The 27,877-nt window shown below is 30.5% G+C and overlaps 4 protein-coding genes across 7 annotated transcripts in view; 3 read left to right on the top strand and 1 right to left on the bottom strand.

Annotated features, from left to right (window-relative positions):
* Window positions 1-220: 220 nt before the first annotated feature.
* Window positions 221-5,101, top strand: LOC131845477 (uncharacterized). Its single transcript, XM_059194542.1, has 2 exons — window positions 221-425; window positions 1,590-5,101. The coding sequence occupies exons 1-2, from the start codon at window positions 366-368 to the stop codon at window positions 5,019-5,021; spliced, it is 3,492 nt and encodes a 1,163-aa protein (XP_059050525.1). The 5' UTR covers window positions 221-365; the 3' UTR covers window positions 5,022-5,101.
* A 1,659-nt stretch (window positions 5,102-6,760) lies between these two features.
* On the top strand, window positions 6,761-13,473 carry LOC131845394 (uncharacterized). Its single transcript, XM_059194455.1, has 2 exons — window positions 6,761-7,014; window positions 9,399-13,473. The coding sequence occupies exon 2, from the start codon at window positions 9,414-9,416 to the stop codon at window positions 12,801-12,803; it is 3,390 nt and encodes a 1,129-aa protein (XP_059050438.1). The 5' UTR covers window positions 6,761-7,014; window positions 9,399-9,413; the 3' UTR covers window positions 12,804-13,473.
* Window positions 13,474-15,297: 1,824 nt separating this feature from the next.
* Window positions 15,298-19,788, bottom strand: LOC131846231 (chromobox protein homolog 1-like). 3 transcript variants are annotated; one of them, XM_059195490.1, is made up of 7 exons: window positions 19,683-19,788; window positions 18,976-19,066; window positions 18,517-18,640; window positions 17,372-17,422; window positions 17,033-17,179; window positions 16,442-16,631; window positions 15,298-15,800 (listed from the first exon to the last, which is right to left on the bottom strand). In XM_059195490.1, the coding sequence occupies exons 2-6, from the start codon at window positions 19,063-19,065 to the stop codon at window positions 16,453-16,455; spliced, it is 591 nt and encodes a 196-aa protein (XP_059051473.1). In that variant the 5' UTR covers window position 19,066; window positions 19,683-19,788; the 3' UTR covers window positions 15,298-15,800; window positions 16,442-16,452. The 3 variants fall into 3 exon arrangements, with proteins under 3 accessions (XP_059051473.1, XP_059051480.1, XP_059051489.1); XM_059195497.1 differs by lacking the exon at window positions 19,683-19,788 and adding an exon at window positions 19,339-19,601; XM_059195506.1 differs by lacking the exon at window positions 17,372-17,422 and having other exon boundaries at window positions 19,683-19,787.
* Window positions 19,789-21,243: 1,455 nt separating this feature from the next.
* Window positions 21,244-27,877, top strand: part of LOC131846198 (serine/threonine-protein kinase Tao) — a 29,141-nt gene continuing 22,507 nt past the window's right edge. Inside the window, exons 1-2 of one of the 2 annotated variants that reach the window (XM_059195456.1) lie at window positions 21,244-21,473; window positions 21,832-21,915. The gene's annotated coding sequence lies outside the window, so the exon portion shown is untranslated. Of the gene's footprint in view, window positions 21,474-21,827; window positions 21,916-27,877 lie in introns of both variants that reach the window. The other variant, XM_059195449.1, reaches the window with a different exon arrangement.

The raw sequence follows: 27,877 nt of genomic DNA, 5'->3' as shown, positions 1-27,877 counted from the left end.
ATTTTCCTCTTAATAATAACTATGGGAATTCCAAACACGATGAAATGTCGATCAATATCATAACAATGTTTTTCTCTCTCAAAACTGACTTGAAGCAAGAACGAGTGAGTTAGTTTTATGTTTATATTAGTCACTCGCTCGTTATACCTACACCATCAAGTATGGATGGACGACTAACTTCAGTTTACTTTTAGCATTCGTATTACATTAGTTGCAATGTTTCTAGTGACTGAGTAGGTACTTTTATTATATTTGCGTTACTATAGTATTAATCACATAGAGTATTGTTATATTGTGTTATCATTGTTACATTTTTTATTTTAACAGAAGATGTATACAATAATTTTGTAATATCATGTACGTGAATGATATTCGCATGGATTTTTCAAATTTACACTAAATGTATAGATATCTGGATATATCAGGTATGCCTTCAATATGTTTTAATACAAATAGCTACTAAGCAATCCATGAACTGATTTACCTAAGAATGAGACGTATTCAATTGTAAAACCGTGTGAAATAATATTGAATAATGAATCATAATAATAATGAATCAGTCTCATTTCGTAATATTTAAAATTTATTAAATTTGTAGCGTAAATACAAAATATATATAACACGAAAATGTCATAGTGTAAATTTCTTATCTGCTTTGGTACCTTTTCTAGTCGGACTCGAAAGCTTCAGTGATCTCACGGTCACTTTTCAGCTTTGTAATCTAAATCACACAATTACTTAAAATTTAAATGAATCACGATCAATTTCTACATTGTATCGTTCATTAACCTTCTGTTGATGATCATGCATTCGATCTACTATAAAGTGTATACACAAAATTATTTTAACCCAATATTATTACGATTTACACTCAGGTGTAGGTCTCTTAAATGATAGATATATGATAGGTATATCCATCCATAAATCAACAATACATAGCGCTGAGGGGAAGGAGATTGTTAGTAATGTGGACTAATAACCTCATTTCTGACAATGTACCATATCACCTTGACCGCCATGTGGTTTCCCCTGGAAACCATCGTGAATTTACTACGATAGGCTGACCTAGCCTCATGCTCATTAACCTCGACTAGTACCTACGCCGCCAGGGTATCTCGTTAGCAGGCGGGTGCACCATTCCATTATTATCAATAACATATATATATTTAAACACTAAATTTTAAGTGAATCTTTAATCTTTTACCCATTGCTCTGTTTCTATTGGTCGTACCATGATGTTATATAGCACACGGGGATAATATATCTTTCTAACAGTGAAAACATTTTAAAATCGGATCAGCAGAACCAGAGATTACCCCGAACCATAAACTTTACCTCTTTATAATATTAGTAGACATATAGATGAATTATTTAATTTAATATCTAAGCCTACTACGTTAGGGTAGTTATAATTGAGATAACATTGAAGATGTACTCTATTCAAAAACCGATTTTAGTTTGAAAAATAAGATGGAATAAAGCCGGAAGAGTAGTAATATAATGATAAAAATGATTTTTTTTTTCAAACGACCTAATTATATGAACTATATATATGCAAAGAATAATAATCATATATTTTTCAATTCCAGTTGGTGAAGATGACACCATTCCAATTGCATGGACATACTCTTGGAGAAAGACATAGAAACTATAATGCACACTTCAAAAATATTATTGAAGAAAACTGTGGTTCTCCACTTGAAAAAATCAACAATGATGACATCGACATCAACAATTTTCTTAAAATAGACCTTGCTTGTCATAACAGAAATGTAAACTATGTCCTTGATATTTATAAATGCGAAGATACGCTATATGTGTCTAGAGCGATAAAGCGAAGCACTTGGTTAATCAAAGACAATCAATATGAAAACATCATTAATCCCGACTACTTGCACACGCAACTATTTCCGCATATGACGTCTAAAGCGAAATGTAAATTATTATTGTCTATCAGACTTAACTTAAGAGGAGAAAGTAGAGTAGAGACTTTTTTTAATTACATTAAAAAAGACAGTATATATAATGCTCTAAAATGGTTGCCGCACTGCTCTGCGCCTTTTATAGAAAAAGTATTAGATGATCATTCCGATATAATTAATCCCTCATTAATAAAAAGGCTTTGTGAGAAATCTTTTAAATATTTAGGTATGATAATATTAAAATTTTATTGGAATTCGATAAGAAATTTAGAGTACGACTTAGAAGCCACAAAATTACTAATGCATACTGACCCTGAAAAGTATATGGACATAATACTAAACGTTCGAAATTTTTTCATTCCGAAACTTGGAGCTAGAGCTACGAAAACAGCAATGAAATACTGTCCTGAAAAAGTATCGAATTCATTTCATAAGCTTTCTCGTTACATTCATGTCCCGACATTTATAAAATATTACAAACACAAAGAATTAAAAGATTTTCTCATAGAGCAATTAAAAAATGAACCTTTTAGAAAAAAACTAATTTATTACATCTCAATATTTAAAAAGTATTTGCCATTAGAACACCGTATCCAAATAGTAGAAATCTTCACAACATTTCAAAAGCAACCCTTATCGGTTAAAAATATTACAGAATATGATATGGATGAGCTGTTATGTAAATGTGTTGAAGCCAGTATCTCTCCATTAGCTAATATAGTGCCAGGTGTCGGTTACAAATGGTACACTTTGCTACCCTTTGAAATCGCTTTTCCAAAAGTAAAAAGTATTATTCACACAGAATCACTAGGGCGTTCTAGGAATAATTTACTAAAAATATTAATATGCTGTGCGGGGAACAATTTGAAAAATATTGAATCGGTGTTAGAATACTATAGTGATAAGCATATAAATGAAGCATTGGTATTCAAAATTCACTTTCTGAATAATATAATTTCACTGACGACATGTACGCATAAATTAAGTAGTAAATCCTGGAAAATTCTAAATAATCTATTTTACAGTGTAGGTATATATGAAGATTCAGACGAAACTCTTCAGAATTGTGTTGATTGCGTTCTCGTGTACAATATACTTCATGGTATTACTGTGCCTGAAATAATCAAAAGAAACATAAATATGTGTTCGATAAGTATTTACAAAAACAAATTAAATAAGTCAGAACAAGAAACTATTTTCGACTTTTTGTACAACTATCTTTTAGTACAATTACAAAAACGAGACATTACAAATGAAATTCAATTTCATAATAGTGTTCAAATATTAGAATCTATTCTGAATTTATTAAACGACTGGGATAAAGAACTGTCTCACTATACAATTTTATTAGAAAAAATAAAGGAATATATTAAAATTAATAAATCAGAGTCATGGAATTATAATCTATCAAATTTATATAACATAAAAAAATCATGGAAAAAGTATATGTTTGAAGAATCGTTTGATTTATGCCCTTCGGATGAACTATGCGTGTATGTACTAAAGCATGATCCAACTTTTCTAGACCGACACAGGTGGGGAATATTAGCATTATTATTCGATGACAATTATAATAAATTGAACTCCTTAAAACGTACTCTTCAAAAATTACGGACCTACTGGCCTTTATCATTAGGGCCAGAATGGGCCGAATCATTGCAGGGGCGGTTTAACACACCCTACGCACACAAAGCTGTAAAAGGACTATGCGTTCTTTTATCGTCAGATCAACTTATTCAATTCATTAATAAATACATACCAGTTGAATCCAAAATTAATGTAGACGAAACCATTAATTCAACATTGTGCCTACAAAAGCAAATTGCTATGAATATGTATATATCCAGGCCACCACTTTCACTTGAAATTATCTTATGGTACAGTAAAGGTGATTATGTACACTATGCCCGACCTTCACTGGATGCAATGTTAAGTAATATGAGTCCAGTTAAAAGTAAAGAAATTATATCAATATTGTTAAAAAGTACTCGAGTATCATTGCAGAAGTATGGTATTAAGCTCGCAGCAGATAAACTAAATAGCGAGGATGTTAAACCTCTAATGTACAATACGTGGATTTGCACCAATAATATGTCTGTACGTAACTTTATCTTCAAAAAAGTATTTAATGTATTAATAAAAGAAAAGGACATAGAAATGTGGAAACTATTGAGCTATTTTATTGATGATTTATCAAAATCAAATATTGGCAGTTCCACTATATCCTATACCTTAAAAAAATGTTACTTAGTTCCTATTGATATAAAAGTTAATTTTTATATGAAGAGCTATGTATATATGTCGTCTTTACCATTTGATCTCATAGGCGTGAAAAATTTAGAATTGCTGAAATCGCATATAAATCAAATTATATCATTGCATTTATTATGCGCAAAAGATGAGGAAGCACAAATGCAAGCATACAAAAATGTTTTAATCCCTATCATGGATAATTATAATCTGAATGAATTAACCAACTGCATCATCGGGGATTTACATAAGTACATCGGAATTAGTAGTACAATACCATTTAAAATATTTGTAGCTATACAGAGCGAACTGGAAAACAAGTTATCTGTAGACAAAAACTATATCTTACTAACGAAATGGAACTTGACAACAGGTTTTCTTAAAACATTGGCTGACTACGTATACAATACAGTTGACGACAATGTAACGACGTCCGATCCAAACAAACATTTGATACAAGCCTCTCTGGTCGATATATTCAATAGTTCAGAGAAGAAAAATAAATGGAAAGATATATGTGAAATCATGATACCTCTCTTCAAAGATATAATAGAGCAATATTTGAAACAACAAATTGAAAAGTATTCGCCCAGCATATATACATTGTTTTCAAGTGCCCTGAATAGTACAATTGAAACATTACGATTTGAACGTCGCACGCTGTTATTAAAAAACTTGTTATTGAACGAGAACACGTTTATGAACTTGGTGGTGCTACAAATGATTACTATAATTGATGAGACGAGTGAGTGTCAAGAAGATACTGAAATACGTGAAAAAATTTTATCTCAATTACCACCCGAACAAAAAGTTTACTATTACAATAAATTTAAGCATAATAAGAAATAAGTTAACCCAACATTTTTTGATGATTTTGATATTGTATTTACTTATGTAGTTAGCAAGTTGAAATCAACATTTACCTAGCACTATATATTAGATGTAATGTTTTACTGCATTTTATATAAGTTTGTTATAGAGGAAAGTGACCAAATATGGAATAGTATCCTAATATGGTATTCGTCCATTTCTCTAAACTGCGAATTCACACATTTAAATAGACAGTGATTTTCTACCTCTTTCTACTCCCATTTACGCATACAAGTTATAGCATGTCAATCGAGGAAGCCTTTTCGTCGTTGTGACAGTGTTTTGTTTTATCGCTACCACATAGTTTCTAAAATAATTTTGTTAATTATATATTTTTCATTGTTTATAAAATAAAGAAAATTTATTGGCAAGAAAACAAAAAAATAGAATGAGAAGAAATCAAAAGAGAATATTAAGCCTACGTCAGATTCAGATGATGAGATGAAGCTGTTTGATACTGATAGTGAACCCAATTCCTTGATATGATATACAGCTCCAGATTCTGCAGATTCGGAGTATATTTTTGTAATATGCTGTTTTTGAATGATACTCAAGGGAAACATGGATTAAGTGCCTCATATGGGGGCTCTGCGTATATAATAATTGCGTTAGCCCTGAGATTTATACCTGGATTGGCGATTTTTGTACATAATTTGTGTTGCTTTCTATATTATACCAAACTTTTTTAAGAGTCTCTTAAAAATTAAGGTTAATTTTTGATATTGTTTATGGTATTCCATATTTGGGTAGCTATTGCATATATGGGTACCTTTATTGCTATTTAGTTTTTAAGAATTTTTCTTACCCCAAAGTAATCAATATAACCTAATATTTTCACAAATTAAGTACAGATATATGACTGTTAATAATTACCACAAAAAGTTTTTTTTTATAAGATTTGTGGAAATTATGCCTAAAATCAAAATGGTATTCCATATTTGGTCACTTTCCTCTATTATTGTATATTACAACTCAATGAATTTGTATAAATAGTTATAATTGCCTTATTAATTATTGCCTATTATAATAATACTAAACATATAAAGCTGTGTACGTGATACATTCCTATTACCTATATATTCTACCTAAGCATATATTTTTATAATGAAATAAAATTAAAAAAAACGCCTGCAGACTTTATGACTATTGCCTTTAATGCCAAAATTTATCGCAACATAGAAACAGAATATTTATTTTGTATAATACTAGCGTACGCCGCCAATATCGTCCTGTCCGGAAGAACAACTCACCGGGTCTAATTGTGTTTTTAATCCAATTTAGTCAATTGAAATATACACACAAAATTTCATCTTAATGGATTTAGCTGTTTAGGAGGAAATAAGTGACAAACATACTTAGAGAAGAAATGCAAGATGTTACATCATACAAGTACAAATTTAAGCATCCGTGAAAAAGTAAAGCTGTGAAAGCTGTATATATACAAACAAAAAAAATCCGACGTTATGATTTTATCGTAAGCATAATAATAGCTGAACCACACGCACTCGCCTATCTATTTATAAAAATTATTGCTTCATAAATCACGTTATGCCATAGTTAATTAAACGACTATTGTTACAGTTATAAGCAGTCCTAGCAGTGAGTCGTCATTCACTGCACAGTGTACCTTAATAAATACTTCATTCTATTTCATTCAACAGTCAATGAAAAAAGTTCATGTTATATCACAGTACACTGTCAACTGTCACATCCTCTACTATACAGGAATACTGATTCCTCAGTCCCTCACAGTCTTTGTATACATGCACAGTGAAGCAAACGAGTGAATTTATTAGCTAGTTACTCACTCATTCACACACATCAAACTACAACTTGTAAGTGTTCTGTCTACACTACAATCAATACCAAAGTTACGTTCATATAAATTTATTTTTACAAATCCTTTGTAATGTACATGTAGTATACCTTTTAGGTAAATTTAATGTACATTGAACAACTTTGGAAATATCGGGTAAGCATTTAATTTTTTTTTTAAATAGTAGTTTATTTATACATATTTATATCGTTTATTATATTTTCATATCATAATTAGAACTTCAATTAGAATTATTAACTTCAACAAAATATATGGCGCAATAACTAGGTAATAATAGAAGGTTACGCCGGTATACTCAAGGCCGCATTTTATGATGACTAATGTATCTACCTACTAACTTTGAAATCTATCTAAAATGTAAAATTAGTCTTTATTTTTTGTAAATAGATGTATATTCGTATATACACCTATTTTAGATATGCTACAAGGCAGTTGAAGTAATTAGATAATACATATGTATAATATTCGCTATTATCTCTATTCTCTAGTTAGGTACAATATACCTATGCACTAGTTCACTTTATAAAAAGGCTTGATATGATGAATACCTATCTACTTTATTTTATAACAAAATTACGGCTCATTTATAGATTAGATACAGGCAGTACATTTTTAGAGTTCCATACTAAAAACGATAAAATGAAATTCCTATGGTAGTACTTTGACTGTCTATCTATCATAGCTAAATTAGAAAAAAAATATATGTAATGTAATGAGACCAAATGGAACGCTAGAATTTTCAAAGTAGTTCCAATACCAGGAGATCATAGCATGTATTTGTACCAGTGACCAAATATTTATTTATTCAAAATGGGAGATCAATTTATTTATCGCGCGGTTTCTGAAATGGCACAATTTGGAGACACCGGGAAACCGGGCACAACGAGCTGAAAAAGCGACAGTCACGTCCAGAACGAGACTCTAGTCACGTTAGTTACGACACTATTATCATACCTCATGTACACCTACGGTGAGAATTTTTACATTGATTTCCACTTATTTTAAAAATGCAAACACCGCTCTGTGCCTCCCAGGTTAATCATAATTTTACATTTAATAAAGAGTACATCTATATTAACTATAAATCTGACTTTATGTCCTATGCAAGTATAACAATGTTATTAGTTAGTAAACTGTCATAGTTTTTGAGTAATCTTCTAAACCTCATAATAATCAAGACTTGTTATCCGTTCCGATGCTATATACGAGTACACATGTCTTCTAAATATAGAAAAAATACGAATTAGATTGATCTCTATTACACAGAACACTGTAAATATATATCATACTTACATAAATATATGTATTAAATAAGGTACCTGTACCGAGGATCTCTCGGTACGTGAGTTCGTCTTATAATTTAACAATATTTATTTTATAACTCTTTTTTGTCTATATCAAATAGTATGATATCTATTTGCATAAATATATTATATATAGTATTATACAGATAAAAATATGACAATACGATAATAAAAATAATAGGTCAAGTTCGTATTTAGAGTGTAGTGTCCGGGCCGCATCCTCATCGCCATTTTGTAGTATCCGGGCCGTCCGTGACACCATGTGAATAAAAATACAATTAAAAAATCAAACAGCCTTTTTGTATTTCTTAAACAAACGTAATTTAAATTATTTACAAACCCTCTTAATAATAAAATAATTAACCAACAACAAAACTAACTTCGTTCTACCATAGATTTATTATTTCTTCTTGCCATAGATTCAATATTCATTCCATAGACACATTATCTGTCTATTATAAAGATTTGATTACATCATTTTAAATATACCTACATCATAGTGTATTCGTATTTATTTAGTAACTAGCTGACCCACCTTTTGCAATATCTTTCATTGCAGCTCCGATTCTATAGATCGTAGCGTAATGTAATAAAGCCTTCGTCGACAAATGGACTATCCAACACAAAAATATTTTTTCAATTCGAACCAGTAATTCCTGAGATTCAAACAAACAAACTCTTCAGCTTTATAATATTAGTATAGATACGTACTATAACTAGAGTAACTACAAAACTCTATCACTATCTCCGATCGATCCCTATCCCATCCATCAGGAATCGAAATTACTACGACCTAAACATTGGCTCAAAGCGTTCAGACTAACGTCGTATCCGATAGCCAAATGTTGACCATCGACCTCTCCATTAGTTTTCCTTCTAAGTCGAAGGAAAACTAATGGATGCGTGTCTTTTGCACTCTCTCTTATTTTCCAGAACTGTTGTAGCAAACGGTATTGGAGGAGGAAAACGCCTGGAAATAACATTCGCCGTGGAACAAAAGATAATGGTCAAAATTAGTTATTTCGCAAAATAATCAATATTAGTAGTTAATTTTTTTTTAAAGTAGCTATTGTCGCCTTTATTTTTTCCTGAGCACCATGTAACATTGGGGAGCCGCCTTCATCCATTGCCGGCCGGGTGATTAAGGACATGTCCTCAAACTCCTGTTCAAAACTATTTAATATTTGGATCTAAAACAAAGTTTTATTTTTTCAGTGCTAAGTACTGGAAATGGCGCCGTATGAATTACATGGATATACTCTGGGCGAAAGACATAAAAACTATAATGCACACTTCAGAAAGCTTATTGATGGAAACTGTGGTCTTCCACTTGAAAAAATCAACAACGATGACACCGACATCAACAATTTTCTTAAAATAGACCTTGCTTGTCATAATAGAAATGTAAACTATGTCCTTGATATTTATAAATACGAAGATACGCTATATGTGTCTAGAGCGATAAAGCGAAGCACTTGGTTAATCAAAGACAATCAATATGAAAACATCATTAATCCCGACTACTTGCACACGCAACTATTTCCGCATATGACGTCTAAAGCGAAATGTAAATTATTATTGTCTATCAGACTTAACTTAAGAGGAGAAAGTAGAGTAGAGACTTTTTTTAATTACATTAAAAAAGACAGTATAAATAATGCTCTAAAATGGTTGCCGCACTGTTCTGCGCCTTTTATAGAAAAAGTGGTCGAAGAACACCGTGACGCCATTAACATCCCATTGCTTACACGTCTTTGTAAAAAAAATTGTAGAGTTCTAGAAATAAGGATGTCCAAAACCAATTGGCAAGTAAATCCAGAAATGCTCTTGAGAGCCACAAAATTTCTCATACATACTCATCCTGAAATATATATGAAAAGCGTACTATCTACAACATCATATTACATTCCTCGATTTGGAGCGAGGGCTACCAAATCAGCGATGAAATTATGCCCTGACAAAATATTGGGCTCATTTGACATAATATGTCAATATATTCATCTCCCAACATTCGTAAAAAATTACAAACATGAAGATTTAAAAGACTTTCTTTTATCCATAACTGAACATAAAAACCTTAAATACTGGATAAATTCCTCAATACCAATTTTTAAAAAGTATATGCCTAAAGAACACAGGGTACAAATAGTGCAAGCTCTAACCGATACACCGCCAAAACGAGCTATTATAGAAAACACTACGGGATGTGATATAGATGAGCTTTTATCAAAATGTGCTGTAGCAAGTAATACAAACTTACCGGGCTCAGTAACAAGTTTTGGAGATGACTGGTACAACTTACTACCCTTTGAAATCGCTTTTCCAAAAATTATACCAATCATACGCACTGAATCATTAGGCCGTTATCGGAATAAATTACTAAAGATATTACTTTGCACCGCGGGAAATAACTCGGAACATATACACTCAGTATTACAATTCTATCGCAATAAACATATAAATGAACCATTTATATGCAAAATTGAATTTATAAACAACGTGCTTTCTCAGACTTATACTCATCGATTTGATAAAAAAACCTGGAATATTCTGAACGAACTATTTTGCAGTATAGAACTATATGATGATGATGCAGAAAAAACCCTCCAGAATTGTGTTAATTGCGTTTTAATTTACAATGTTCTTCACGGCATCAAGGTACCTGAAGCCATTGAAAAAAAAATTAAAACTGATTCATTTAAATATTACCGAAGTAAGTTGAATCAATTGGAAAAGGATAAAATTTTTAATTATTTATATAATCATCTTTTGTCAAAACTGCAAAGTCAAAAAGTGACCAACGAAGTTAATCTTACTACTGCCGTTAAAATATTAGAGTCATTATTCAAATTATTAGACGACTGGGGTAAACAATTGTGCAATTATACAATATTGTTAGAAAAATTTAAGGAATTTGTAAAAATAAATAAAGCAAACTCATGGAATTATGATCTCTCAAACTTATACGTTATAAATAAGTCATGTAGACGATATATGTTTGAAGAGTCTTTAATTTTATGTCCTTCAGATAATCTATGTATGTACGCACTTAAACATGATCCAGATTTTCTGAAACAACACAGAGAGGAAATCATGGCATTAATATTTGAAGACAATAGTAATAAGCTAAACCACTTGAAGCATACGCTGGAGAAGTTACGTACGTACTGGCCACTGTCAATGGCACCAGAATGGGCCGATGAATATCAGAGGCGACTCGACACCCCCTCGGCACATAAAGGTGTAAAAGGATTATGTGTTCTTTTATCATCGGATAATCTTGTGGACATTTTTAAAAGATACGCACCAATTGAATGTAAAATTGATATAAACGAAACTATTGCTCCAATTGTAAGTTTACATAAACAAATCGCCATGAATATGTATGTAGCTAGGCCACTTATTTCACTTAATACAGTTCTCTGGTACTCTGCAGGGGATTACTTTAAGTATGCTAGATCGTCTCTTGATGCAATTATGTATAACACTAGTCCAATCAAAAATAAAAAGTACATTTCGATATTGTTACAAAATAATCGAATATCCGTACAAAAATATATTGTCAAGTTTGCAGGAGATCAATTGACTAGCGAAGCTATACCTCTAATCTACAATATGTGGAAATCGACTAATAACATATCGCTTCGTAATATTATATTTACAAAAGTATATAGTATATTGATGAAGACCAAGCACATAGAAGTATGGGAAGTCTTAAGTAATTTTATTGATGACTTATTAAAATCGAATACTGGCAGTTCCACTATCAGCAATATCTTACAAAACGCTAACAAGGTACCTACTGACATAAGAGTCTGTTTTTATGTTAAGAGCTTTATATATTTGTCATCGTTGCCTTTTGATCCCATGTGCACTAGGGCTTTAGAATCGTTGAAGTCTCAAATCAATCAAATCGTATCTCTGCATTTACTATGTGCCAAGAATGAAAAATCACAAATGGAATCATTTGAAAAAGTTCTAATTCCTTATATAGAAAAATGCAATATAAATGATTTTACCAACTGCATGATAGGCGGTATCCATAAGTACATAGGAAATATTAAAACTGTACCAGTAAAACTGTTTGAAGCTATACAGATTAAACTGAATAATACATTGCCGACAGACAAAAACTACATCGTACTAACCAAATGGAACTTAACGACTGCATTTTTAAAATCCTTAGCTAGCTACGCGAAATCTGCTGAGCTTGATGATACGCCAGAAAAGAGAGTTTCAGCCCTATTAATCGATACAGTTGATGCTTTTGAAACAAACGCTAAATGGAAAAAAATATGCGTAATCATGACACCTCTCTTCAAAGATATATGTGTACAATATTTAGAACAAGAAGTACAAATACATTCACCTAGTATCTACACCGTATTTTCGACGGCTCTAACCGATACAATAGAAACACTACAATTTGAAGACCGACAATCATTAATAAAAAGTTTATTAGCAGACTACAATCGTATTATGTATTTGGTAGTGCTGAATATGCTACCTAAAGATTACGATGAAACTAAGGAAAACGCTGAAATACGTGAAATACTTTTATCTCAGTCGCCTCCGGAAGTGAAAATGTACTATTTTGAAAAATTTAATCAACCAGTATAATAACTTTAATATTTATTCTCTATTATAAGTAACAATGTAGGAAAATCATAATAATAATATTCATAATTCTAGTGAATTCACTACACAGGTGCAAACCGTATTTAATAGTGATCAGAAAAATATATAATAGGGATAACTAATAGTTTGCCATGATATATTAAAATTTTATACGCAAGCTAAACATGAATATAATGCAGTGCATGACAATGCCGTCATGAACTGCATTAAGTTTACCGTCGACGTCAATAAAAAGGCTCTCATACAACTGCATTTGTTGTTCTATTTATATTGTGAGATTAAAATTGTACGTGTATTATTTGTATAAAAACAAACAAGCGCACATCACAAAAAAAAAATTATATACCTATTTTATTATAATAGGTACCTATAAAAAAATGTGTCTTATCATAGGCCTAATCCGTATTGTTCCCATGTATAAATTTAATATTAGAAATTAAATTTAATGTTACTAAACTATTGTTCTAGTAGTTGAAACACTACTAGAACAATAAATTTATACACTGGAACAATTACTGATTTTTTTATAAAACTCTTCCTGTATAATAGAAACATGTGTAAATAGTGAAGAAATTGCGCTTTGTTACGTAGTCGTTTATTTATATAATTAATTCTTTTGTTATATTCATTTGTAGTACTAATTTTAATAAAATGTGAAGTAGAAAATATTACTTTTTTTTTACCTGTATAATATAGGCCTCTTTTTAGGACATTCTGCGCTGAGGAAAAATCTGCCACTCGATGCCCGTTCACTTCCTCCTATAATTCGTCAGGTACCACGAATGTTGTATTGTGCCCGCTATTATATATTTTATATGAATTATGTAAGAATGTAGTGGTGAATGCTATTTCAGTCCTCCATATTCGTGAAAAAACACTACCTTCCTAACGTCTGATGGAGCATTATTAACAAATAAAACAAAATGTTGGCAAAATCATTTATTGCCCATTCACTTAACCTAAGATGTTCAATAGTCGGCTACTTGTTATTAATATAACAAAATTCATGCCAACGATTGGTAATTTACGACTAAATTAGAGAAGAGCGACAGTTTAACAATCTTCGATTTGGAATGATATTCAAATACATATTTTACATTATTTGAACGTCAGTACTCGACTTTGACGCAACTGTTTTCACAATTACAATATATTGATAGTATTGTTCGTATGTTGTATACGATTGTCAGATCCAAAATAAAATAATTAATATAGGCATTTGTCCTTTGCATATAAGTAAGTAGGCATCACAACAATACATAAACACATACTTAGAACAATTTTGAAGAATCTAAATCTTTCACTACTGTACAAATTTGATCTATAGAGAATAAACCGTAATAATAACATCCAAAAAACTGTTTCTTAATTTTAACGATAATGGAATATTCTTATACATTAATGTTTCACATGTACACTTACTGCAAACATGCCCGAAGTTTCCTAATATCGAATTCATCACGTTGAATACTTTAGTGAAAACGCGGTCTGAATATCTTGTATTTACAATAATTTGAACATTGGTAGTTATGAAAACTTTAAATATACACACATTTTATACAATTAGGTGCCAAATTTATACATAATTATCCTCTTATTATTCATTTTGACACAATCGTGTGATACCTCAAACTATAATATAATGCAAACAATAAAGAAGTAATGTTACTTCATACTAAAGAGATTTCGATTTCAAGTACTCAAAACAAGTATGTTAAATATAGTAAAACAACAGAATTACAAATAAAAACATCTACATGAGAAAGGGCATGTTTCACTCAACGATTCCAGAATTTATGTTGATTAGAAATACAACAAGTATGTCAAACTCAAAATATGGTTATTTTTACTGTTTTGAAGACGCGGTCCAGAAAAAAAAAAAGGGTACGTATACATAAGGCCGAATGCCGAGTAATTATGTTTATGGCTTTCAGTAAACGAGTATACGAGTATGAATGTATTCTCGTTTACTTAAAGCCTCTCTTTTACAATAAGTCAGATCCAGAGTATAAAATCTAACAACTACAGCGAACTTTCACACATGCAATATACTCCAGTGGACGCAAGTGATTCTATTCTCTGGATCGAAAAAACATCAGTTTTCATTCTCGGTAAACTTAATATGGACATTTTTATTTCAGTTCTCCCATTATTACCATTAACATAATGTCAGGTAGTCTAGAGCTGACTCTAATTATACAGTATGTTAAACAGTATGGAGACTAGTCATAATGTCAAGCTATAACAAATATTATTTATTATGAAGTTTATTTAAATACACGCATGACAGCTAGGCGATGCGACAATGACCATTTTATATTAAAACAGTATATTTCTCTTTATGTTTATCATAACATAACAATATAGTAAAACTATTTATTTATATTTTTGTTTAAAAAAATGGATGTGGTCGATATTTGAATGTTGATCGTTTCTTAATAACAAGTTATCAATTTCCGTTTTATTTTTCAGCAGCACTGATAAAGGCCAGCACTTAAGCAAGACAATATTTGTATTGAAATGTCTGAAGCGACCAAATAAAACAAAATTAGCCAATCATTGGAGACCACTCCAATGGTGTGGGAATTTCTTCATAAAATCTGCATTAATTTGTGTGTAGTTTTTATTTTGCTATATTTTGCCATTTAGACAATTTATATTGGAAATAAGGCTTAAATCAGGAATATATTTATTTTTAACACAAATTAACTTTATCATACCTAAGCGGCACGTTAATTAACTAGTTTATGTATGCACTGTCCCCTACTTACAATGTTTAAATTGATAAAGATACCTGTACATCGAAGACAAAGCTAAAACCGACGTCTCAAATAAACGCCGGTTCTGGCGGAGCCCCGTCCTAATAGACGTATAACGTCAAATAGATAAAACTAAAAAAATATCCTTTTAGTTACTCTAGTAACAATATTATCATTTTTTTAAGTGTCGATTCCGCGACTATGTAGTATTTTAGTGGACCTGAAAATAACATGCATATTTTTATTAAATTGAAGAATTAAAGTCTGTAGAACTTCATAAAAATAGGACGTAAGTGACCTCTAAGTTAATATAACAACAATTAGTATCCTGCTAATGCATGTCTGAAAATTAAAGAGCAAAACATTGCAACTGAATTTGATTAATGTGTGTTCCCTTATTTTGCTCCCTTTCACAGTCCTACAATGTCACGCGTGGTATCCTATAATTTCACAGCCTGCTCAACATTCAACTGAAATGAATACATAATATTTGTACAAAATATACCTCTTTTATCTACATCAACTGGAATTCATGAGCTCTATTGTATTTCCAAATCCGAAATTGTACACAATAGTTGATTTGTTAACATATTGAGGAATTTTGATAAAAACTAGATCACAGCTCAAAGGATCAATAAGCTAAATATGTTTGTCTATGGTGGATATCTGTTCAGTAATGACTAATAGATGGTTAAATTGATAATGTTTTATTTTAGGATTTTATTAGTCTTATGCACCAAACTAACTAAGTTTTATGTTACAATACAAACTGACATATAAAAGTTCGAAACTGACATTGTCAAACAATTATATAAAAAAAAGTGTATAAGGGTGTAAAATATTATATATGGTATAACTAACCAAGTGAATGCCTAATCTTCATTAGCAGTCTCATCAGGTGCTGGTGTGTGCCATGTAAGTCGCTCCTCATAAAACTGTATTACAACCTGTGGACAGCGAACATTGGCCTGTTTCGCTGGTACCAGATCTGCTTCATCAGTACCCTGCCACTTCATAAGGAACATCAACTCCCCACTGCTGTCAGTTGCACCTAAGAATAAAAAATGAACATATATGTCGCTTACATTTACTAGTGCCACTTTCACAACTACTTAGATTAAATACACAATTTTCACGTCAAAAACAGCAATGCATTGTACTTCAATGGAAAGTATAAGATGGATTGTAAAGGTAAAAAGTTTGATTGTTTCTTTGGTTAAACATGTTAATAACAGAAAAACCTATTCAAATTGTAACATTATTTTACTGTTGGATACCACATTTATTAAGATAAACTATATAAAGCTATGATCATTGGCATTGCCAACGAAAAATCGTTCACCACACATTAGAGATATAGTAGCATGAATAGACATTAATTAATTTATTTAAAATGATAAATCTAACTTAGACATGTTATTGAGAGTGATACACAAATAAGGAAACACTTACCAATAATTTTTTCAGGCTCTAATCCACGATCAAATCCTGATGCTTTCTTGTCATCACTCTTGCTCTTCTTAGCACCTTTGAGATCAGGTGTGGCAGCTGAAGACTTGCGCTTCTTAGGGTCTTTCTCAATTTTGGTTACTTTCCCCTCTGTAATTTTTATTAAATGCATTAAATTAAAGAATAACCAACCATTCTATTTATTCAATTAATTTAGTTGATATTTTACTATATTATTACATGGGGACTGGGGTTGCTTTTAATGTATTTTTGCATCCATTAAAAGTAATGTGGTCCCCTTGAAAACCAGCATGATAAATTTAACACGATGGGCTAACTGACCTGGTTTCATACGTATATTTTCATCATTTACTGGTACCCCACCAGCGAGTACTGTTGGTGCAGTCCGGATCATAGCATCATTAACAAAAAAAATAATATACATACACATTTTATTTTTACCTCTACTATTACTACTACCTACTGTCCATTAAGTTAACCAAAAACAGAAGCATGCAGAAAAATAACTATAACAAGAAATCTTATCCATTGATCATGTATTAGTGAGCATAGCTGGGCATTAACTCGTTAATCTGTTAATCATTAAGTAATGAAGTTAACATTTGGATTAATGGATTAACTTTTAAGTTAACCCTTAAAAATGTTAATGGACACACACAATATGCAGAAGTCCGTTAATTGTTAAGCCAATGTCTACTATTTATCATATGGAACCACGGCGCGGTGTGAAAATCAGGTTCAATAACAAAAAGGTTCCAACTCTTTAAAGAGTAAAACGCAATATCTCAATAAAATATGTCTGGACATATATAAAAACAAGACTCAACAAAAAGAGGAACAGATACTCATAAATCTAGTCATTAAATACAATAACATTAACTTGCATTAATTCTTCTGAAATGTAACTCTAATGTTTAAGGAAGCTAACTTTTTTTTGTAGCAGATTAATGAAGTTAACTATTTGATTAACTATAGCCCAGCTATGTTAGTGAGTATTAGTTTTATTTTAAACATTAATTTCAATAAATAATGTTTGTCTATGTCTATGTTTAGTCTGTTTACCCAAAAAAATTACTAAGTCAAACAGTAACTTTATTTAAGAGACTTAACACCGAAACATCAAATTTCCAATTCCACTAAAATAATAGTTTAATTATTGAGCAGAGTTCAAAGCTCATCTGAAATGGCTTGACAGATCGAGACCAAAATTTCACTAAAGGTCAAACTTTGATTCTCCATCATTTACCACTCCTAAAAATTGTGATAGGTCAAGGTCTAGTTTTTAAGAATAAACATAGTCCACTCAACATGTAACTTGGTGTATAAACAACACACTGATGACAAACCTAGTATATTGAATGAGACTATGTATTCTATTAAAAACTGTAAAAAACAACAGGGTATGTATTTAAAAGTATTAAATTTTATATTCAATACAGGATTGAAAAAGTCAAGAAGATTCTCACCAGCTTCTTTCTTTTTTCTGGCTTCTTCAAATGTCTGAATAAGATCTGGACAATCCAGATTCTCTTCTGGCTCCCAAGTGTTATCTTCATCACTATAGCCCTTCCATTTTAAATAATATTCCACCTGACAACAAATTTATATTTCTACTATAAAATAAATATATAATATATATATAATAAATATATTATGCAATATTAATCATTATTAGATTTCTAATTCAACTTAATGCAAATATTTTGAGACAAAAATGTTCATCTTCTAATACAGATGAAACTTCATTAAAATCTATGTGTGAAAGTGGAAAGGCAATAAAATGACATATTAATTTTCCAATTATAATAGAGGTAAAAATTACACTGAATTGTATAACAGTCCTTATTACTGAAATCTCATTTGTGGTTTTATTCTTGAATAATAAAAAATAAAGTTACCGAAAACACAAATAATAATTTACAAACCTTGCCATTTCGGACACGGCGGTCTAACACTTTCTCAACAGAGAATTCCTCCTCACCTTCAGGTTCACCTTCCTTCTTTTTATCTGCCATTCTGTAATTAAATAGTCCAAAATACAACAAATATATAACAACACATGTAAAATAAACTGAAATACGACAAATAGAACGGAACTTTTTTTATTAAGTTTCTATTGTTTATTTTGTTTTTAATAAATACAAATGTAAACAAGTTTTGTAATATTTAACATTTGTAATATTTAACAACAACTAATATTTGTAATATTTAATATATGGTCATGTTTTTAAACTTATAATACTTCAACGAAAAAATAGGTAGTGGTTATACAATTCAAAAGATATTACCCATGAGCAGAAAAACAGTAGCTTAGCGAATTTTACAATCACTGACGAATCCTTTCTTACCAAGTTTAAAGCTAAAATTCACAACTTAAATGAACAATAAGATTACTTGAACACGAAATTATTTAGAGCAATTATATTTAGAAATAAGTAAACGGATGTAGCTTCAATATTTAGAGGGAACAAGTGCCGCCATTTTAAATTTGAATAAAATGCTGAATTAAATTCAGGTTTACCAGTCTTTGTTTATATGATTTTATAAACAAATAAAGATATAAACATAATTATATGCATTTTTAAGTCCTAAATAAGAACCAGGAATGTGTATTAAATGAAGTAAAACGTACCTTTATCAAAAAAGATAACAAAATCAAAATTTCAAGCCGGCGTGAGAACGGAATTACAGAACGAGATGTTGAATTGAAATGAATGAATGAAAATTATTGAATGAATGTATTTATTTCTCAACCTCAATGTCACGTAGTCATTCAACAATATCGATATGTTACAATATCGATATTCTTAAATAACTATACACAGCCATCCTTCGAGGGCCTGTACATACGCAAAAATTGGATGTCTTTGGGACTGCTACGTTTCTATAGTGTATTTGACAAATTCTATATAAATATTACACGAACAGATGTTGTCATAAGTGTGTCGTTTTTGCCTTATCATGTAAATATGCAATACACCGAATTACTCTGAACAAATATTAGGGTTTTAACTATTTGGTATATAAATAAATATCTGGACGTTACTTTTACAATATGCATTTTGTTATACTTCATTTAATTTCTAAAAAATAAGGATAACATTTAACCTAACAAGGTTTAGTTTATGACCTTTAGTTTACGTAACGTTTATTAATTCATGTAGTATATACCTATTCAAATAAAAAAATTGCAAGTATATAGACAGTCTTCGTTTTCTTAAATAGTTTTAATTTAAATCCGTTGCAAGATATGACCACACCGATAAATTATTCAAATGTACCTAAATATATACGATAACTTCAGAATTCAAATATTATATATAATTTTTACGGCTAATCAATACTGTTTTGACATATCGACACTGACAAGTTAATATTTAAAAAATATCGGTAATTTATTATCGATAAATTTTAGCACTTTACAAAATGATCGAAATCTAAATACTTCCAAATATACTCAACGAATAAATTCCATGAACCAAATGAATGCTATAGATAAAATAGCAGAATATCCACAGAATAAATACTAAATTGTTTGGAGATGTAATCACCGTCACAGACTCGTATCATATTTGCGCAGAATAAAATATTACTCAGCATTGTTTTACTTGTAGATCAAGAACCTTATTATGCGCCAGAGTTAAAGGAAGAGGAAAAAAAAACCTTATTATGTATAGATTTTATTTGTTGCATGCTGTTAACAATTAATAATTAAATTCGATTAAAATCGGTGGTACTATTTTATAAAAACCGTCGAGAGTTACAAGTGCAAACTTAATGAACGATTCGTAATTGCAACAGTAAAATGGTCAGTATGTAATAGCAAAATTGTAGATTGCAATCCGTTTTGATTACGAATTGATAATAATATATTTAACTGAATTAAGGTTCGTATTAACTATGTATATACTAAAACAGTCAAATTCTTCATAAATTACAAAATAGGATCTGGTGCTTCAATTGGAGCCTTGAAGAACTTTTAAAGTAATCGCGGTCGATCGATTTCATTATCATTTACAAAAAAAAAAAAACAGTACTATGTTATATGTAAACAGTATTCGAAACTGAAATTAACGTCAGTTGCTACACCGATGTAAACATGACATATTTCATAAAATCTCAGTTATCCATCAACAGAGGGCACTTTTGTATGTAATAGTTGTTTTTTTATTATTCGACAGAGGGCACTTTTGTATCTGAAAGTTGAAGTTGTCTTTAACCCTGAACGAGAAAGTTGTAAATAATTTCCCTTAGAAAATCTACACAGTGAATTCGTTAAGGGCTGATGATAAATAAAAAGTGAATTAATGATTATAAAGTGATTTCTGAAAGTGATGGCTAACCTTAAATGGTGTGCCGTATGAAACAAAAAACTATCAGTGCGCACGATACCCCAACGCCATTTTGAGGCGAAATTTTGTATGTAAGTGCCAAGTATTTCGCAATATTTTCATTTTTCACTCTCAAAACACACATATAATTAATGATTATCAATAGCAGTGAACATAAGACACATCTACGGTGCCATACAAACGATATCCAGTGTTGTGACAGAGGTGGACACTGTTATGTCTAGATGGGTTGCGGCGCTATATATCTAGTGCTCGCATTAATTAAATTAATAGTCCTATCTTTAACTGACAATTGTTTAGCTGTTTAATTATGTGTAGACCGAAGTTATACGAACTTTAAACACGAATATTCAGTAGTTTTGTAGTGGCTAATGCGTTGAAATTCGGCATGGGATTGTTATCTTTACTATTTCCGATTGTTGTAGATAGCGGGTGGCGCAGAGGGATGGCCCCAGAAGACGGGAGCGCCCTAATCAACTGACGGACGTTGCCGGCTAACAGCTGGCGAGAGCAGTACGTACTTAGCATCATTTTAATTTACACTTCTTACACTACTTATCACACCTAGTATTTGACTAGTAGACACTTTTGTCATTTTTATTCCTATACTATATATTATTACTATATACTATAATTAACCAAACTTTTGTAAATATTTTGACTTTATACCTGATTGAATGACCAGTGCTGCAGTGGAATGTTCATTTTGTATTCATCTAAATATTTGTACTATTAATCTAGGACAACATACTGTTTTAATTATCCAAATTTATATCTTATCTGATTTACAATTTGACATACTACCCAAAAAGGATAGGTTTATCCTTGATATGAATTCAATAAAACAATTTATTTATTTACTTTGTCTATTTAATATCCTTTTCCTTTCAACTTAAGTTTATTCATTATATATGTGTATAAATAAATGTGGAATAAACTCATTTTGACACTGAAACACTAACATTTTTGTCTACAATAAACAAGGTAAAACTAAGTGTGGTACTAAAAATAGTCCAAGATGTACTACTTGGTTCATTTATGTTTGTCTCCATATGAGTTGCAAAAAGAATTCTCAGCATGTGTGCAGAATTTATAAAGATATCATAAACATATATATATATATAAATAAAAGTGTAGGCAAGTTACATTTATTTCATTTTTATTAATATAATATTATATAAAAACAAAAGTTTCTAGATGTGTCTATGTTTGCATGATCTAGTCTTATGTTTGAAGTATGTTTTAATACCAATAAAAATCTTGTATGTTTTATGTACAGTACATTAAAACATAGAAAATTATTTTGCCCACATTGCTATACTATATAAAAAAGAAATTGATAAATATGTAAATAATAAATATGATTTCTGTATTCATTGTAATGAATTATAAAGTAACAGATACCTGCATGGTATCCATACAAATCCATTATATATGAATCTAATTGTTTTTTTATTTGATATTTGTCAGTTTATAAAATCACAAATTAAGAACATGTAAAACAAGTTTACTTGTAAAACTTGTAAACCTAAAAAACATGCATATTTAAAAATGATTTCCAATATGACTGAATAGTTTGGTGAATAATTATATTCACCATTAGTTTAACCATTTGGTTAAACTCTGAAAGAAGTACTTGACTTATTTTAACGAGAATATTTCTGTTTGAATTCTGCTACTGTTTAACATGAAATAAATTAAAAGGGAATAGTAATAACTACTAGAACTAGTAATTCAAACTGAATATGTGAAAATTAGACTGCAAGTCTAATTTTATTTGAAAAAATAATTTTAACCCAAAAGCACCTATTACTGTCATCAAGGAGATATGATATGATAATTTAAGATCACATGATATGCTTAATCAATTAATTAAAATAAATGACACATCTCAAGGTTATTTACAAATTGACTTTTTGTTTGAGTACAATATAGTGATATAATGAAATTTTGTGCTTCCATTAGGTTTTATCCTTTGATTTTAATTTCTAGAAACACCCCTGAACTCATGAACTAAAATTATCTTTATTAGAAACATTTAGCTGACTTTATATGTACAGAAATGCTATATACTGGCTGTATACATAAATGTAGATATGTATGTATGGATTTTATTTTTTTATGTACTTAATTATAATGGGAAACAAGCTGCCACCCCACCTGATGCTAAATAGTAACATGTGTCAATATACTAGAACAGTGCTATGGACATCATATTATTATGTGACCTCTGGAATTTCACTCATACATTACTATTTGGAGAACTGAGGTGTCAACCCTGTAATTTCACCTTTCAATCAAACCATATCTTACAAATTAACTGCTTGGTGGCTGACACAGACGATATATTTTAAAAAGTCTACTGTGGTAGAACTTTGTTATTATAAAACGGTTAGGGGCCCATGTAAACTACATCTAAACATTAGCTTTTGCAGGTTGCATTCATTACTAGATACAGACTTGCATAATGTATAATCTATAATAAAATAATGGTGTAATTATGTTTACATTGATTATTACTTCAATGTGATGATCGTGAAATCAATCGATATATATAAACTGTTTACTATTATTGAGCACTTGGCAAACAGATTATGGTACAGTATACCAGTTCACCAGATTGTAAAAGGAAATAAAACAGAAAAAAGGAAAAGGTCTGACCAGCTAGAGGCACAAACTCGACCAGATGAAAACAACAGCCAAAATCCATAGAAGATAAACAGAATCAACGCTTTTGTACATATGAGAAAAAGGCCAGCTTTGGTTCCTAATTTTCAAATACAAAAGGATAACAACTAGCAATTAAACCGCAGTAACTAGAAAAAACAAAATATGAAAAATAAAACATTAACCAACAAATTACAAATACTTCCCCAAGCCGGTTGGTCCCCGTGGGGAAATACGACCACATCCCTCCAAGTAAGAAAGCTACAGATTTAAATATAGCAACAATAAATGTCAGGTCATTGAGCACAACAGAAAAATTAACAGAATTTGAAATTGTACTTAACAACATTAAATGGGACATAATAGGTATTAGTGAACTAAGAAGAATGGGTGAAAATATAGCACAACATAATGATTACATATTATTTAATAAAGGAGAAACACTAGGTCTATATGGAGTTGGCTTTTTAGTCAAAAAATACCTAGCAAAGTTTATAGATGAAATTATTGGAATATCTGAGAGGATTGTAACTTTAAATATAACAATACCAAACAATCGAAACGCTAAGGAAAAATGGACAGTAGTGCAAGCTTATGCACCCACAGAATCAACAGCTTATGAAAATATTGAGAAGTCTGAGAAATTTTGTGAAGAACTACACAACACTATCCACCAAAGTCATAAAAATTTGATTGTCATGGGTGACTTTAATGCAAAGATAGGAAAAGAAGGCAAGGCGAAGAACAAGTCATAGGGGAGTACTCTTACGGTACCAGAAGTAAAAATGGTGAAAGACTAATCAACCTAACCCTCCAAAATAGACTACGCATTTTAAATAGCCTATACAATAAAAAAGAATCAAAGAAATGGACGTGGATATCACCCGATGTAAAATTTAAAAATGAAATAGACTTTATAATGACCAATAATAGAAAACCATTTATCAATCTAAAGGTAATAAGCCAAAATCAACTAAATTTTAACACAGATCACAGAATGGTAAGAACAGCATTGAGAACCGGAATGTTAAATAAAACAACACCATGCTACAATAATAAAAAACCACTACTTTGCAAAGGAAACCGCAATAATTTAATAGAGAATCTCAGCAAATCCTTAAAACAAAATCAGACATCAGACATCACCTTAGAAGAGAAATATAATACATTTGTAACAAATCTTGTGAGAGAAACAGAAAAATCGAATGAGATAGGAAATAAGCGAATATCAGAAGAGACGAAATCACTTTTAAAACAACGAAAAGAGCTGCTACAACAAAATAGTGATAACAAATTCAAACATGAAATAACAACTATTAGCAAAAAAATAAGTGCAACTATACGAAAAGAGAAAAAAATAAATAGAGCAAAAACTATACAAAGACATATAGAAAAAACAGGCGGCGTCAAGAAATCTTTCAAAGAATTAACAGACAAAAAAGACTGGCTGCCCAGTCTAAAAGACGAAACAGCAAAGGAAACTAGAAACAGAAAAAAGATAGTTGATATAGCATCTAATTACTACCGCAAATTATATAGTAGCACAAAACTCGACAGCCAAACCTGTAATGGAACTATTAACATTGAATCACAAAATGCTGAAGAAATTGTAACTAAAATTATACTGGCAGAAACCATCAAAGCTATAAGAACACAAAAACATGGCAAACCACCAAGCTCAGACCAAATAACAAATTAATTACTCAAGGATACAATAAATGTAACAGCACCTAAATTAACAGCAATCTATAATGACATCCTTGAATCTGAAAGAGTACCCCCAGATTAGACTAAATCAACTATAGTACTAATACGTATAATTAGTAAAAATCACAGGATCTTACCACGTTTTATATTTATTTGTTTAGTTTTAAATATAAAACGTGGTAAGATCCCGTGATTTTTACTAATTATACGTATAAATTATGACCGCGTCAAGTTTCAATTTAATTTTTATGAAATTGAAAATTACAGGCCGATAAGCATAATGACAAACATATACAAAATATTTTCTAAAATAATACTATCCAGAATTACAAATACATTAGAAGAAAATCAACCCAAGGAGCAGGTAGGGTTTAGAAACAACTTCTCAACACTAGACCATATACATGTAGTCCGGCAAGTAATGCAGAAATACAATCAGTATAACAAAAAGTATTATATAGCATTTGTAGATTATAATAAAGCATTTGACACGCTTGAACATGAAATCATTTGGACAGCTTTAAAATCACAAGGAATCTGTAACAAATATATAAACATCTTAAAAAATATTTACTCAGTAAGTAAAAGTAAAAGTAGCGCAGTAATTAAATTAAATAGAACAAGTAAAGAGTTTCCAATAAGAAGAGGAGTACGACAGGGCGACCCAATGTCACCAAAAATATTCTCAGCGGTGTTAGAAATGGTCTTTCGTAACTTAGAATGGGATCAATATGGCTTGAAAATAAATGGAGAAAATCCCAACCACCTACGATTTGCAGATGATCTAGTATTATTTTCCGAAAACAGTAGGGACTTAGATATTATGCTGCAACAATTGTCATACCAAAGCTTAAGAGTGGGGCTCACTATAAATCCTAAAAAAACAAAAATGATGACTAACACAGTAAAAGTACAAATATTTATCAACAAACAATTGCTAGAATACGTACAGGAATATATATATCTAGGTCAAATAATATTAACAGAAGATATCATGCAAAAAGAAATAGAAAGACGAGTCACAAATTCGTGGAAAAGGTACTGGTCATTAAGTGAAGTGATGAATAATAAAGACATATCATTGAAAGAAAAAAGGAAAGTCTTCAACACATGTATCCTGCCCTGTCTAACATATGGGTGCCAAACTTGGAGTACTACAGAAAAACATTTGTAGAGACTAAGAGTATGTCAAAACTCAATAGAAAGAAGTGTTATCGGTGTTAAAGTAAGAGACAAATTAACCTAACCACAACCGCCTTATTGTAACGATACATGTGTCCTTTGTTATATTGTTTGTGCTTCTTCTTTACTGTACGTTGCAAATAAAGTATATTCTATCTTTCTATCTATCTATCTATCTAATAAAAATAAAAGAAAAAACAAAATTTAAAAACGTTGAAACAACTGTTAAATCTATGAAGTGGAGGTGGACAGGCCACATGATTAGGGATAAAATACCAAAATGTTAACAGTAAATAAAGGCTTTTAATATTATGTTATTATATTATTATTATTTTATATATATATTATATATCTCCCATTGATGAGGTAATAGACTGATCATTGCGGGTAAAAATCACCAAACTATTATTATTATTATTATACCAGTTCAACATATGACTTAATGACAATGGCTAGACAGTATGCCCAATGATTATGCTCCGCAATGATAATGAAAGATAGAGCAGAATACAGTTTTCTTTATGCATGTACTAATGTTCTGATAGCACTGTCAATGAAGAAATTGACCACTCCTCTATGACATGTTGTGACATCTTATAGCAGGTAGAATTCCTTATGATTGACAAATTACTACATTTCTACAGTGATGCTTGCATTGTTATATTTCTATGTAATATAAGCAGTGAATTCTTTGATATAAGTTAAGAGATTTCAAGAGTTCAGAGAGGTCTAAATGCCGTGAAGTATACTGTATATAAAATTATAATTGTTGTCCATAATATTTATACAGGTTCATGTTTACAGGCCTTTAATGCTCTACCTTCCCCTGTGACACTAAATCTTATAATCGAAGTGATAATTGCCTATGTTTATTCAAAAGCAATTCTATCGATTATCAATTTTCTTTTTGATTATTTTC

The sequence above is a fragment of the Achroia grisella genome, unplaced genomic scaffold (assembly GCF_030625045.1).
Source record: "Achroia grisella isolate CSIRO2021 unplaced genomic scaffold, CSIRO_AGI_Agris_v1 utg109, whole genome shotgun sequence".
In the NCBI taxonomy this organism is placed as follows: Eukaryota; Metazoa; Arthropoda; class Insecta; order Lepidoptera; family Pyralidae; genus Achroia; species Achroia grisella.
This window is presented reverse-complemented; position numbering and strand designations above follow the sequence as displayed.